Here is a 12,428-nt window from a genome sequence, read left to right as displayed (position 1 = left end):
TAGCCTGCCTAGGGGGTGGGGGTGGGGTTAGACTAGCCTGCCTAGGGGGTGGGGTTAGGCTAGCCTGCCTAGGGGGTGGGGTTAGGCTAGCCTGCCTAGGGGGTGGGGTTAGACTAGCCTGTCTAGGGGGTGGGGTTAGACTAGCCTGCCTAGGGGGTGGGGTTAGACTAGCCTGCCTAGGGGGTGGGGTTAGACTAGCCTGCCTAGGGGGTGGGGTTAGACTAGCCTGCCTAGGGGGTGGGGTTAGGCTAGCCTGCCTAGGGGGTGGGGTTAGACTAGCCTGCCTAGGGGGTGGGGTTAGACTAGCCTGCCTAGGGGGTGGGGTTAGACTAGCCTGCCTAGGGGGTGGGGTTAGACTAGCCTGCCTAGGGGGTGGGGTTAGACTAGCCTGCCTAGGGGGTGGGGTTAGACTAGCCTGCCTAGGGGGTGGGGTTAGACTAGCCTGCCTAGGGGGTGGGGTTAGACTAGCCTGCCTAGGGGGTGGGGTTAGACTAGCCTGCCTAGGGGGTGGGGTTAGACTAGCCTGCCTAGGGGGTGGGGTTAGGCCACTCACCGCCAGGTAGCTGCTCCAAGCCAGCAGTAAGCTCAAGCATCCTTGCTGACATTCAGATATAGGTTAAAAAGGTGTGCACAGTAGCAGTCTGTCAGGTGTGAGGTAAACTACGCGTTCAGAATCCTTTTCTTTGGATCGTCTGGCTGTAGGCCTTGTTCCAGTGTTTGGTCGTATCCATGAAACAAACACGCTTGCTTCCAACCACACTTCCACCAAGCTCTCCACAGCTGAGCCTGAGCTGAGCGCTCATGAGCCAGAAACCACACCCCCGCAGTGTGACGCCAGTCTGACCTGCCTGGAGAAATTACTCACAAAACCTGTCATAACAATAGTTTACACATACTAAGTACACAATGTTGTCTTGTGTTTTGCCTTAACTACTGTACACTGCTTTCCTGGCCAGGGCTCATTTGGAAGAATTGAGGCAAATCTCAATGTGATCTCTCTAGCGAATTAAACAATTAAGCAATAAACCACGAGAGGCCGTGTGTTATAGTGATTTTATAACAGCTAGGGGGCGTTGTTAGGCACGACGCGAAGCGGAGTGCTAAAACCCCCCTAGCTGTTATAAAATCACTATAACACACGGCCTCTCGTGGTTTATTGCTTTTATACAACGGTTACTACATCTATTAGTGTAAAATAGACACACAGCAATGTAAAATATTAACATTTATTCAAAACGAAGCATCATTCCCTCAATTCCGCCGAGCAAAATAGTTCCCCTAACAAATGGGTTGCCAAGCAACAACAACAACTACAATGCATTGGATCAAATGGGAGGCGCATTAATACTGAAAATGGAATGATATGCGGTCCCAGGTGTGTGTTACAAAGTATTTTAACACGGCTTCCAGCCAATCAGAATCAAGAACCAGAACTAACCGTTGTATAAGAATAAATAAATAACTTGGAAATGTTGAGGGCAGCAAGATACAATTGGATCTAACTTTTCTTAAACTATCGCTTATCAACAAGAGGCATTCAGAAAACAGATTTGAAATAGAAATATAATGGATGGCCAGGCTATTAGTGTGTGTGTGTGTGTGTGCGTGTGTGTGTGTATGTGTGTATGCGTGCATGTGTGTGTGTGGTAAAGCCGGGTATACAGTACCTGGGTGGAGATGATGTACACTCCGCTGTTCAGGCTGCTGTACTGGTCCACTGCTGCCTTGTCCTCTGTGATCATCACAACAGGCCTCACACCCGCCAGATGGGCGTGGTACCACACCGCAGCGTGATACACACACCTGCAGGAACACACACAGGCAGACAGGCATGCACAGAGACACACACACACACACAGGCAGACAGGCATGCACAGAGACACACACACACACATACACATGTAGGCAGCAACAACATATGGACACACATGCACACAATGCAGATACAATGTATCATAAAACACAATATCTACAATAGCTTTCTATATTATACAGTATGATGTCTATTGACTGGCACCTCAGTGTAGATTAATGTTGGAGTTGTTATGGAATTTACTCATACAATATTGGGTCAAGAAGCCAGAACAGTTCAGAGTTAGAAAAATGTATTTCATCCAAGGATAGTTACAACACCTAAGTGCGGCTCTCTGACAAGCAACCCGCAACAAGAGCGGTCAGTTGAGAGAGAGAGCGATGATCTCTTGAACTCTGAACTCTTGAAGTCTGAACTCATCCAGACAGAGCTCAGCTCCCCTTTTCCTGTCCATAAATCAGGATGTAGATAAGACTCAGAGAAGCAGACATGGGAGACACTGTGCATGGTCTCTGAAGGTCCAGACCCTCCAGGTCCCAGGTGTATGTCGTAAAGTTCCCCAGGACATGGATCAGAATGCCTTGTGGCATTCTCTATGAGCCTGTTCTGCTAAGTGCTAACTGTGCTTTGTTATATGATTTACTCAAATATCATATTAGAGACTACAGGGATAGCTAACACATAATGGCCGACCATGTAGGCAACTTCTCTGTAACTATGTGTGCACTCTACTGTTAGTCATGTCTCTCTTATGAAGTATCTAGCCCATGTTTACTGCTCTGTAAATGTTCTTAACCAATAGTCAAACATTTTCCAGAAGCTTGCTCGATCGTCTCGTTGAGAGAGGTCAGGGAATCATTTTTACAGCTCACTTTTCTGGCCCCAGGGTGAAACCGTTTTTTTTCTTCCCTATCTAGGGGTGGGACATATGCCCACCCTCCCATTGCTCTCTGTAAAGTGCATTGTGTTGCCTCTGTGTATGAAATGCGCTATATAAATGAAGTTTGATTTGATCAGTAGGGCCTGCCTTTTCCATCCCACCCAGTAATAAAGATGACCAGATCACTTAGGCTGCCTGTCTGAACACATAGCTCTCCCTGACCAGATCACTTAGGCTGCCTGTCTGAACACATAGCTCTCCCTGACCAGATCACTTAGGCTGCCTGTCTGAACACACAGCTCTCCCTGACCACATCACTTAGGCTGCCTGTCTGAACACATAGCTCTCCCTGACCAGATCACTTAGGCTGCCTGTCTGAACACATAGCTCTCCCTGACCAGATCACTTAGGCTGCCTGTCTGAACACATAGCTCTCCCTGACCAGATCACTTAGGCTGCCTGTCTGAACACATAGCTCTCCCTGACCACATCACTTAGGCTGCCTGTCTGAACACATAGCTCTCCCTGACCTCTTTGTAGCCACAAACCCTTGTCTCACATTGCGATACATTAAACATTAAACACTGTCCTTGAGTTCAAGGTACTAAACACATTATCCAGAACTATTTTTTACCCTCACACTTCAGGAGACTCACCTAGTCTGCCACGTGTCCTGGGCCTCCCCCTTCTCCCTGGGGCAGTGTGAGTACTCCTGGAAGTCATTGGCGAAGAGCACACAGTCATAGCGCGGGTCCTTCACGAGACTGCGCAGGCGGTTGTACTGCCTTTTCAAACAAGGGAGCATTCATGTGAGCCTTTTATATTGCTTTAGAAAAGGACAAATCAATTCTGTGATGTTTATTTTTTTATTTTTTTTTTACATCAGCAGAAACAAAGAGACATTTGGTTAGAATGTATGCAGACCTGTTTCTTCTGCCACAGCAATCTAGACTAAAGTTATGTTCGCAACGCTGTGCAGTTTTCACGAAGTTAGTACAGGCTTAGGAAGTTGAACAGGGTGAACAGGGTTTGGCCTCAGCGTCGGCCTTGAGGCCTGGAATAAAAATGGAAAATGACAGAGCGCCGAATGAATCAGGTCTCAAATAAGCCTTCATGTAAACCACGCTGAGTCAGAGTCCTCTTACTGTTAATTGTGAGCTTCTCAATGTTGATGTACGTAGTTTTATTCAGATGATGGGGCCTTTCAGAGAAATGAGCAAAACTTGTCTAACAGGGTCATCCTTGTAGTGATCATAGGCAAGTAATTGCATTAGAGAGCCTGAGCGTGAAGTGAGTGTTTCACTGAGTGTGAAAAGCAGACTAAGGGCCATTCCAACCCAGCACTGCTACACAGCACACAGGATTTGCAGTCAGTATAAGCTTTTGTGCCTACATACACTAGTAGTAGTAGTTAGTTACAAAGGACCCAAATTGTAAAGACAACTAATTTGCTTGGCACCCGACTCCATTTTATGAATGAAAAGTGATGTGGTTTATTGCAGAGTGAAAAGGTTGTTATGCCTGATCAATGATCTCAACTGAACATTTGTTTTTTGGGCTGAAAACGTTTATCCTCCTTTAAAGTAAAGCACACATCAATCTAATCCACACAGGGAGCAGGGAGTCACATGTTTGCGTTAGGCTCACAGTTTGTGTTTAGTGTATTCAGTGAAAACAGTCCTTGTGATTCATCTGGCTACAGCGTCGCTAGGCCCATGTCCCACAGAATCACATCACGCTAGGCCCATGTCCCACAGAATCACAGCGTCGCTAGGCCCATGTCCCACAGAATCACATCACGCTAGGCCCATGTCCCACAGAATCACAGCGTCGCTAGGCCCATGTCCCACAGAATCACATCACGCTAGGCCCATGTCCCACAGAATCACAGCGTCGCTAGGCCCATGTCCCACAGAATCACACAGTTCAAATAGTGTCCCTCACTGAAAATGTCCCGTCTTCTGCTTTTGGCAGGAGAGGAGAGGAAAACGCACAGCTGTCCGAGGTGCAGGCAAGCGGTCAGTATGTGGACTGGAAGAGAGGAGACGCCGCACACTCTGGCAGGTCCGATGCAAGCAATTTAATTAGAGACTGCTTTTACCATAATCCACATTCAGACTTTGCTGGGTGGAAAGTGTAGCAGAGCTACATACAGTACGCTATGACCGGCCTCCATTACAAACATTGACAACATTGGCTGTCTGTCAATTTTTCTTTCAAGAAACAATATTTCTTGTAGTGTTGGTAGGCTAGATGGGTCAGTTTTAGAATCTCTTCTTTTACTTATTTATTTATTTGTTTATAAAGCTCTCCCCAGTCATGAATCTGAATACATGCCAGGCATGCTTGTACGGTATACACCAAGAAGGTCCCTGAGATCCTCTGGTACTGAACTATTAACGGTTCCTGGAGCCAGGACCAGGAGACATGGGGAGACAGGACCAGGAGACATGGGGAGACAGGACCAGGAGACATGGGGAGACAGGACCAGGAGACATGGGGAGACAGGACCAGGAGACATGGGGAGACAGGACCAGGAGACATGGGGAGACAGGACCAGGAGACATGGGGAGACAGGACCAGGAGACATGGGGAGACAGGACCAGGAGACATGGGGAGGCAGGACCAGGAGACATGGGGAGACAGGACCAGGAGACATGGGGAGACAGGACCAGGAGACATGGGGAGACAGGACCAGGAGACATGGGGAGGCAGGACCAGGAGACATGGGGAGACAGGACCAGGAGACATGGGGAGGCAGGACCAGGAGACATGGGGAGACAGGACCAGGAGACATGGGGAGACAGGACCAGGAGACATGGGGAGGCAGGACCAGGAGACAGGACCAGGAGACATGGGGAGACAGGACCAGGAGACATGGGGAGACAGGACCAGGAGACATGGGGAGACAGGACCAGGAGACATGGGGAGACAGGACCAGGAGACATGGGGAGACAGGACCAGGAGACATGGGGAGGACCAGGAGACATGGGGAGACAGGACCAGGAGACATGGGGAGGACCAGGAGACATGGGGAGACAGGACCAGGAGACATGGGGAGACAGGACCAGGAGACATGGGGAGACAGGACCAGGAGACATGGGGAGACAGGACCAAGAGACATGGGGAGACAGGACCAGGAGACATGGGGAGACAGGACCAGGAGACATGGGGAGACAGGACCAGGAGACATGGGGAGACAGGACCAGGAGACAGGACCAGGAGACATGGGGAGGCAGGACCAGGAGACATGGGGAGGCAGGACCAGGAGACATGGGGAGGCAGGACCAGGAGACATGGGGAGACAGGACCAGGAGACATGGGGAGGCAGGACCAGGAGACATGGGGAGACAGGACCAGGAGACATGGGGAGACAGGACCAGGAGACATGGGGAGACAGGACCAGGAGACATGGGGAGACAGGACCAGGAGACATGGGGAGACAGGACCAGGAGACATGGGGAGACAGGACCAGGAGACATGGGGAGGCAGGACCAGGAGACATGGGGAGACAGGACCAGGAGACATGGGGAGACAGGACCAGGAGACATGGGGAGACAGGACCAGGAGACATGGGGAGACAGGACCAGGAGACATGGGGAGACAGGACCAGGAGACATGGGGAGACAGGACCAGGAGACATGGGGAGACAGGACCAGGAGACATGGGGAGACAGGACCAGGAGACAGGACCAGGAGACAGGACCAGGAGACATGGGGAGACAGGACCAAGACACATGGGGAGACAGGACCAGGAGACATGGGGAGGCAGGACCAGGAGACATGGGGAGACAGGACCAGGAGACATGGGGAGACAGGACCAGGAGACATGGGGAGGCAGCCTTCAGTTCTTACTCCCCCAGCCTCTGGAATACCCTCCCAGAACACCTAAGGATGGCCCAAACTGTGGGAACTTTTAAGCAAGATCTTAAGACACACCTTTTTAATCTCACTTTCATCATGTAGTTTTACCTGTTTTAATTAAATATTTTCTCTTTTATATTCACTTTTAATTTGTTTACTGTTTCTTCTCTTTTTCCATATATGATCTGTCTTTTGCTCGATTGTGATTCTTGCACTTTGCCTTCAGCACTAGATTATGCTCTTAAGTCACTTGTTTTAGAAAGAAGATGCACTTGTGAGTTCTGGCAAGTAGTAGTACATTGGCTTTTCCTACGTTAAATGCAATTATTGTTAGTCGCTTTGGATAAAAGCATCTGCTTAATGACTGTAATGTAATGTAATGTAAATGTCTTGTTTTATTTTCTTATTTTTGCCTACTATTTGACCTGTTTTTATTTATTCTGTACAGCACTGTGTGCTACATTTACTTGTATGAACAGTGCTAAATAAATCAAGTTGACTTTGCCTTTCTGTCTATGTAGGCCTGAACTGTGATAAAACATGCCTTTCTGTCTATGTAGGCCTGTACTGTGATTAAACATGACTTTCTGTCTATGTAGGCCTGTACTGTGATAAAACATGCCTTTCTGTCTATGTAGGCCTGTACTGTGATAAAACATGCCTTTCTGTCTATGTAGGCCTGTACTGTGATTAAACATGCCTTTCTGTCTATGTAGGCCTGTACTGTGATAAAACATGCCTTTCTGTCTATGTAGGCCTGTACTGTGATAAAACATGCCTTTCTGTCTATGTAGGCCTGTACTGTGATAAAACATGACTCTCTGTCTATGTAGGCCTGTACTGTGATAAAACATGACTCTCTGTCTATGTAGGCCTGTACTGTGATAAAACATGACTCTCTGTCTATGTAGGCCTGTACTGTGATAAAACATGACGCCTGGAAGCCTAGCCTGGGTCCAAACGTTTAGATCTGCCTACTCAAAGATAGCTGACTCCGGGGCTGGTGTTGCTATACCAAACAGCTGGTTCTCTGATTAAAATATAATTGACAAATGAGCGCTGCGGGTTCTAACGATGCCAATTAGCGCAAAGGGCAGGACTTACGCTGTAGTCAAGCTGTTGTCATCGAACGTTGTAACCTGTGTGTTTGACAATGCGACTACAGAGGTGCCGTAGCAAGAGCTTCTGGTAAGATTACTTGAGAGGAGGATGACTGGTAGTAGTTGGTAGTAGTAACAAAGTAGTCTACCCCCCGTTCGTACAGTAGCCTACTATGATAGTTACATTACTGTTTCACTTCGCTCTGTGTTGTCACTATATTGTCTATGGTTGTCATGGCTATGCATCAGTAATGATGTTATAATCTAATCTCCTGACCCCGTGGAAATCCCCCATGGAAGTTCTCAACCAAGTGTAACCAGTTGACAATTCTGTCTGATATCACCCTATTAGCACTGCACTGTATTTTTTATTTTTGTATTTTATTTGTCCTGCATTTTGTTTTAAGTGTCTACTTGTAGGTCCCCCGTGTGGGAATGAATGGACTCAACCATTCCTACTTGTAGGTCCCCCGTGTGTGGGAATGAATGGACTCAACCATTCCTACTTGTAGGTCCCCCGTGTGGGAATGAATGGACTCAACCATTCCTACTTGTAGGTCCCCCGTGTGGGAATGAATGGACTCAACCATTCCTACTTGTAGGTCCCCCGTGTGGGAATGAATGGACTCAACCATTCCTACTTGTAGGTCCCCCGTGTGGGAATGAATGGACTCAACCATTCCTACTTGTAGGTCCCCCGTGTGGGAATGAATGGACTCAACCATTCCTACTTGTAGGTCCCCCGTGTGGGAATGAATGGACTCAACCATTCCTACTTGTAGGTCCCCCGTGTGGGAATGAATGGAGCTCTGTAATTACCAGCAGCATAAGGCATCAGCACACCGGCTACCAGCTACACTATCAAACATGACGCTAGCAGCTACACCTACACTATCAAACATGACGCTAGCAGCTACACCTACACTATCAAACATGAAGCTACCAGCTACACCTACACTATCAAACATGAAGCTACCAGCTACACCTACACTATCAAACATGAAGCTACCAGCTACACCTACACTATCAAACATGAAGCTACCAGCTACACCTACACTATCAAACATGAAGCTACCAGCTACACCTACACTATCAAACATGAAGCTACCAGCTACACCTACACTATCAAACATGAAGCCTCATCACATTAATGATGCAACACATTAATTTGGGGGGTAAGCAAAAAGAAAAATAGACCAGGTTGCAACCAAAGGTCTCATGGGACTTTTTTATTTACATTATTCATCAATTTTGTCAAGATTAACTTTCAGTATGTGTGAGAGAATCTGTGCTCTATAATGTTAGACTTTGTGGTGTGTGATATTTAATTCATACACTAGCAGGATTTTATTTAGCTTCATCAGCATACTTTTGGCATAATAAGGTTGAACTTGATGTTCTTTACCCACCCACAGGAACAGATACTGTATGTTTCCATCAAAGGTTAAGCTACAAAAGGCTCCACAATTAAAGATTAGCAATAACTCATAGATACGGTGATTTTATAGTGAAACTTATCTCAGTGGGCCAAATCAAATAGTATCTCTGAGACTCTTGTAAGTTAAGTCAATTTTGCAGTGGTTGAGATTTTCATAATAGTGGTTAAGGCACCAAATGTCAAAACTCAAAAGCACAAATGAAGCATTTGGGCTTTTGAGTTTTGACATTTGGTGCCTTAACCCTTTTTATGAACAGAAGACTGGATACTCAACCTCAGGCAGAGCAGCTAGGGAGTGGGGGGAACTGCTTGTGGATCATCTCTGATACCCTGGCCACCTACCTACCAACATTCTGTCCTGGCCTCCTTTCACTGGCTTCCAGTTAACTTCGGGATCCAGTTCAAGGTTCTTGTAATGACGTATAGAGCCCTGCATGGTCAGGAACCTGTATATCTGTCTGACCTGCTCCATGCACACATGCTCCCCGCAGGTCACTGAGGTCAGCTGACCAGGCTCTGCTGGTTGACCCTCACCTGACCAGGCTCTGCTGGTTGACCCTCACCTGACCAGGCTCTGCTGGTTGACCCTCACCTGACCAGGCTCTGCTGGTGGTCCCTCACCTGACCAGGCTCTGCTGGTTGACCCTCACATGACCAGGCTCTGCTGGTGGTCCCTCACCTGACCAGGCTCTGCTGGTTGACCCTCACCTGACCAGGCTCTGCTGGTTGACCCTCACCTGACCAGGCTCTGCTGGTTGACCCTCACCAGGCTCAAGACCAGAGGGGACCGAGCCTTGAGTCTGTGACCCAGACTGTGGAACGCTCTTCCTCAGGACTTGAGAGCTGTGGCCTCTGTGGACATTGTTAAGAAGCAGCTAAAGACGCTTCTGTTTAGACAGGCGTTTGTTGAATTAATTTGACGGTATGTCTATGACTGTTGTCCTGTTTCCTGTGTTTTAATTTATTAGATGTTTTGTCTGCATTGTAATCAGTGTGAATCCCTTTCTGAGTCCTCTCTGGGAGAAGTGCTACTGTATATTAACTTACTGACTTACTATTGGTTGTAAGAGTTGCACAGTTTGGATAGATGAGGGCATGAACGATAAACTCCCTGGTACTATGAACAAGCCAGGTGTGGTAACCTCCCTGGTACTATGAACAAGCCAGGTGTGGTGGCCGTCTGGTACTATGAACAAGCCAGGTGTGGTGGCCTCCCTGGTACTATGAACAAGCCAGGTGTGGTAACCTCCCTGGTACTATGAACAAGCCAGGTGTGGTAACCTCCCTGGTACTATGAACAAGCCAGGTGTGGTAACCTCCCTGGTACTATGAACAAGCCAGGTGTGGTAACCTCCCTGGTACTATGAACAAGCCAGGTGTGGTGGTCTCCCTGGTACTATGAACAAGCCAGGTGTGGTGGCCGTCTGGTACTATGAACAAGCCAGGTGTGGTAACCTCCCTGGTACTATGAACAAGCCAGGTGTGATGGCCTCCCTGGTACTATGAACAAGCCAGGTGTGGTGGCCGTCTGGTACTATGAACAAGCCAGGTGTGGTGGCCTCCCTGGTACTATGAACAAGCCAGGTGTGGTAACCTCCCTGGTACTATGAACAAGCCAGGTGTGGTGGCCGTCTGGTACTATGAACAAGCCAGGTGTGGTGGTCTCCCTGGTACTATGAACAAGCCAGGTGTGGTGGCCGTCTGGTACTATGAACAAGCCAGGTGTGGTAACCTCCCTGGTACTATGAACAAGCCAGGTGTGGTGGCCGTCTGGTACTATGAACAAGCCAGGTGTGGTGGCCGTCTGGTACTATGAACAAGCCAGGTGTGGTGGCCGTCTGGTACTATGAACAAGCCAGGTGTGGTGGCCGTACCTGCGTCCTCGGCTGTGCTGCACCACCTGGCAGGCCGTCTGGGTCAGCACGATCCCCTGGAGCTCTCCCAACTCCAGGATCTCCAGGAAGTCCCGCACCACGGCAGCATCTGGAACCACATAGTGGGTCACCTCTCCAGACAGGACCTTGCCATCTGTTAAAAACCAAAACAGCGTGAGATGGAGTGATTTAATAAGCACCATTGATCATCTCAATTGTAGCCCAATCAGACGATAGTGTAACGAGCCGGGTTAGAGGTCCGGCCGTCTCCACACCCTCTTCGGTGTGCACACACACACAACTAAGATCCACACCCTCTTCGGTGCACACACACACAACTAAGATCCACACCCTCTTCGGTGTGCACACACACACAACTAAGATCCACACCCTCTTCGGTGTGCACACACACACAACTAAGATCCACACCCTCTTCGGTGCACACACACAACTAAGATCCACACCCTCTTCGGTGTGCACACACACACAACTAAGATCCACACCCTCTTCGGTGTGCACACACACACAACTAAGATCGTAGCACGGAGCTATAAGGGCCCACACGTGTGAATTAAGCAGCAAATGCCTTCGATCCAATTACGTTATTCACCAACATATTACAATTCATTAATATCCTTAATTACTGGCTGCTTGCTAGTTTAATTGAGCAGCCTAGAGGACTGGGTCGAAATAGCATTTGAAATCCTTTCCCAGTATTTGTATATGATTCCACAGACTCGAGCAAACAAAAAGAAGGTTATTTGAAAGGATTTCACCCGAACTATTATGGGGTATATTCTACTATATGGGTATTTGATGTCGAACAACTCAGCTCGACACACAAGCAAACAGATACATGAATGTTGCTCATATTGTAGCAAGCCAGTTGGTTGTGTTAGTTGAGCATAGTGATGTTACCGTTCGCACAGTCCGCCTGGCAGAGCGCACTGTAACAAGGGACCCTCTCTCTCAGATAATGTTCTCTAACCACGCGGACCTTCCGTCCTCGGGAACTCTTCAAATGTAAAATCTTCTCCGTCTTAATCATCATCCCGCTTCAAAAACAGTGTTGGGGAGTGCTGGTTACTTGTTGTTTCAGTGTTGTTGACAAGCGAGACACGAAAGTTGTAAACATCTTTTTTCAAATGCAGGAAGCGCTAAATCTACTGCGCAGCCGCGGACGCGATGAAAATGACGTTATCCAATGCCCCACCCCCATGGATATCATAGTGAATTTATTTCATTCTAACAAATGGCAATTTATTGCTATTTCTATGTGGTTATTAAAAAGAAGGAACGAATAGACATGAATATAAATTGTTGCTTCATTTTAATGTTTTCTGCTCCAAACTCTAGGGGTAGGCCTAGCCTACACTTTTAATGTAATACCCTGCCATGCAGCGAGTTAATATGACAGACAATCAACGACTTTTAAAGCAACAGCAATCGCAATGCAAACT

General features: G+C 47.9%; 1 protein-coding gene across 1 annotated transcript in view; it reads right to left on the bottom strand.

The window, feature by feature from the left end:
* The window catches only part of dis3l (DIS3 like exosome 3'-5' exoribonuclease), a gene marked incomplete at its 5' end in the record, with an annotated part of 26,653 nt that extends 14,634 nt beyond the window's left edge, over positions 1–12,019 (bottom strand). The window contains 4 exons of the mRNA XM_084437254.1: positions 1,668–1,803; positions 3,350–3,478; positions 10,969–11,122; positions 11,887–12,019. Of these exons, the coding sequence (XP_084293380.1) occupies positions 1,668–1,803; positions 3,350–3,478; positions 10,969–11,122; positions 11,887–12,019 (552 nt within the window). The remainder of the gene's footprint in view (positions 1–1,667; positions 1,804–3,349; positions 3,479–10,968; positions 11,123–11,886) is intronic.
* Between the last annotated feature and the right edge of the window lie 409 nt (positions 12,020–12,428).

Source organism: Borostomias antarcticus (genome assembly GCF_949987555.1).
Source record: "Borostomias antarcticus genome assembly, chromosome: 4".
Lineage (NCBI taxonomy): Eukaryota > Metazoa > Chordata > Actinopteri > Stomiiformes > Stomiidae > Borostomias > Borostomias antarcticus.
The sequence above is the reverse complement of the archived record's forward strand: the minus strand, read 5'-3'. Positions and strand labels throughout refer to the sequence as shown.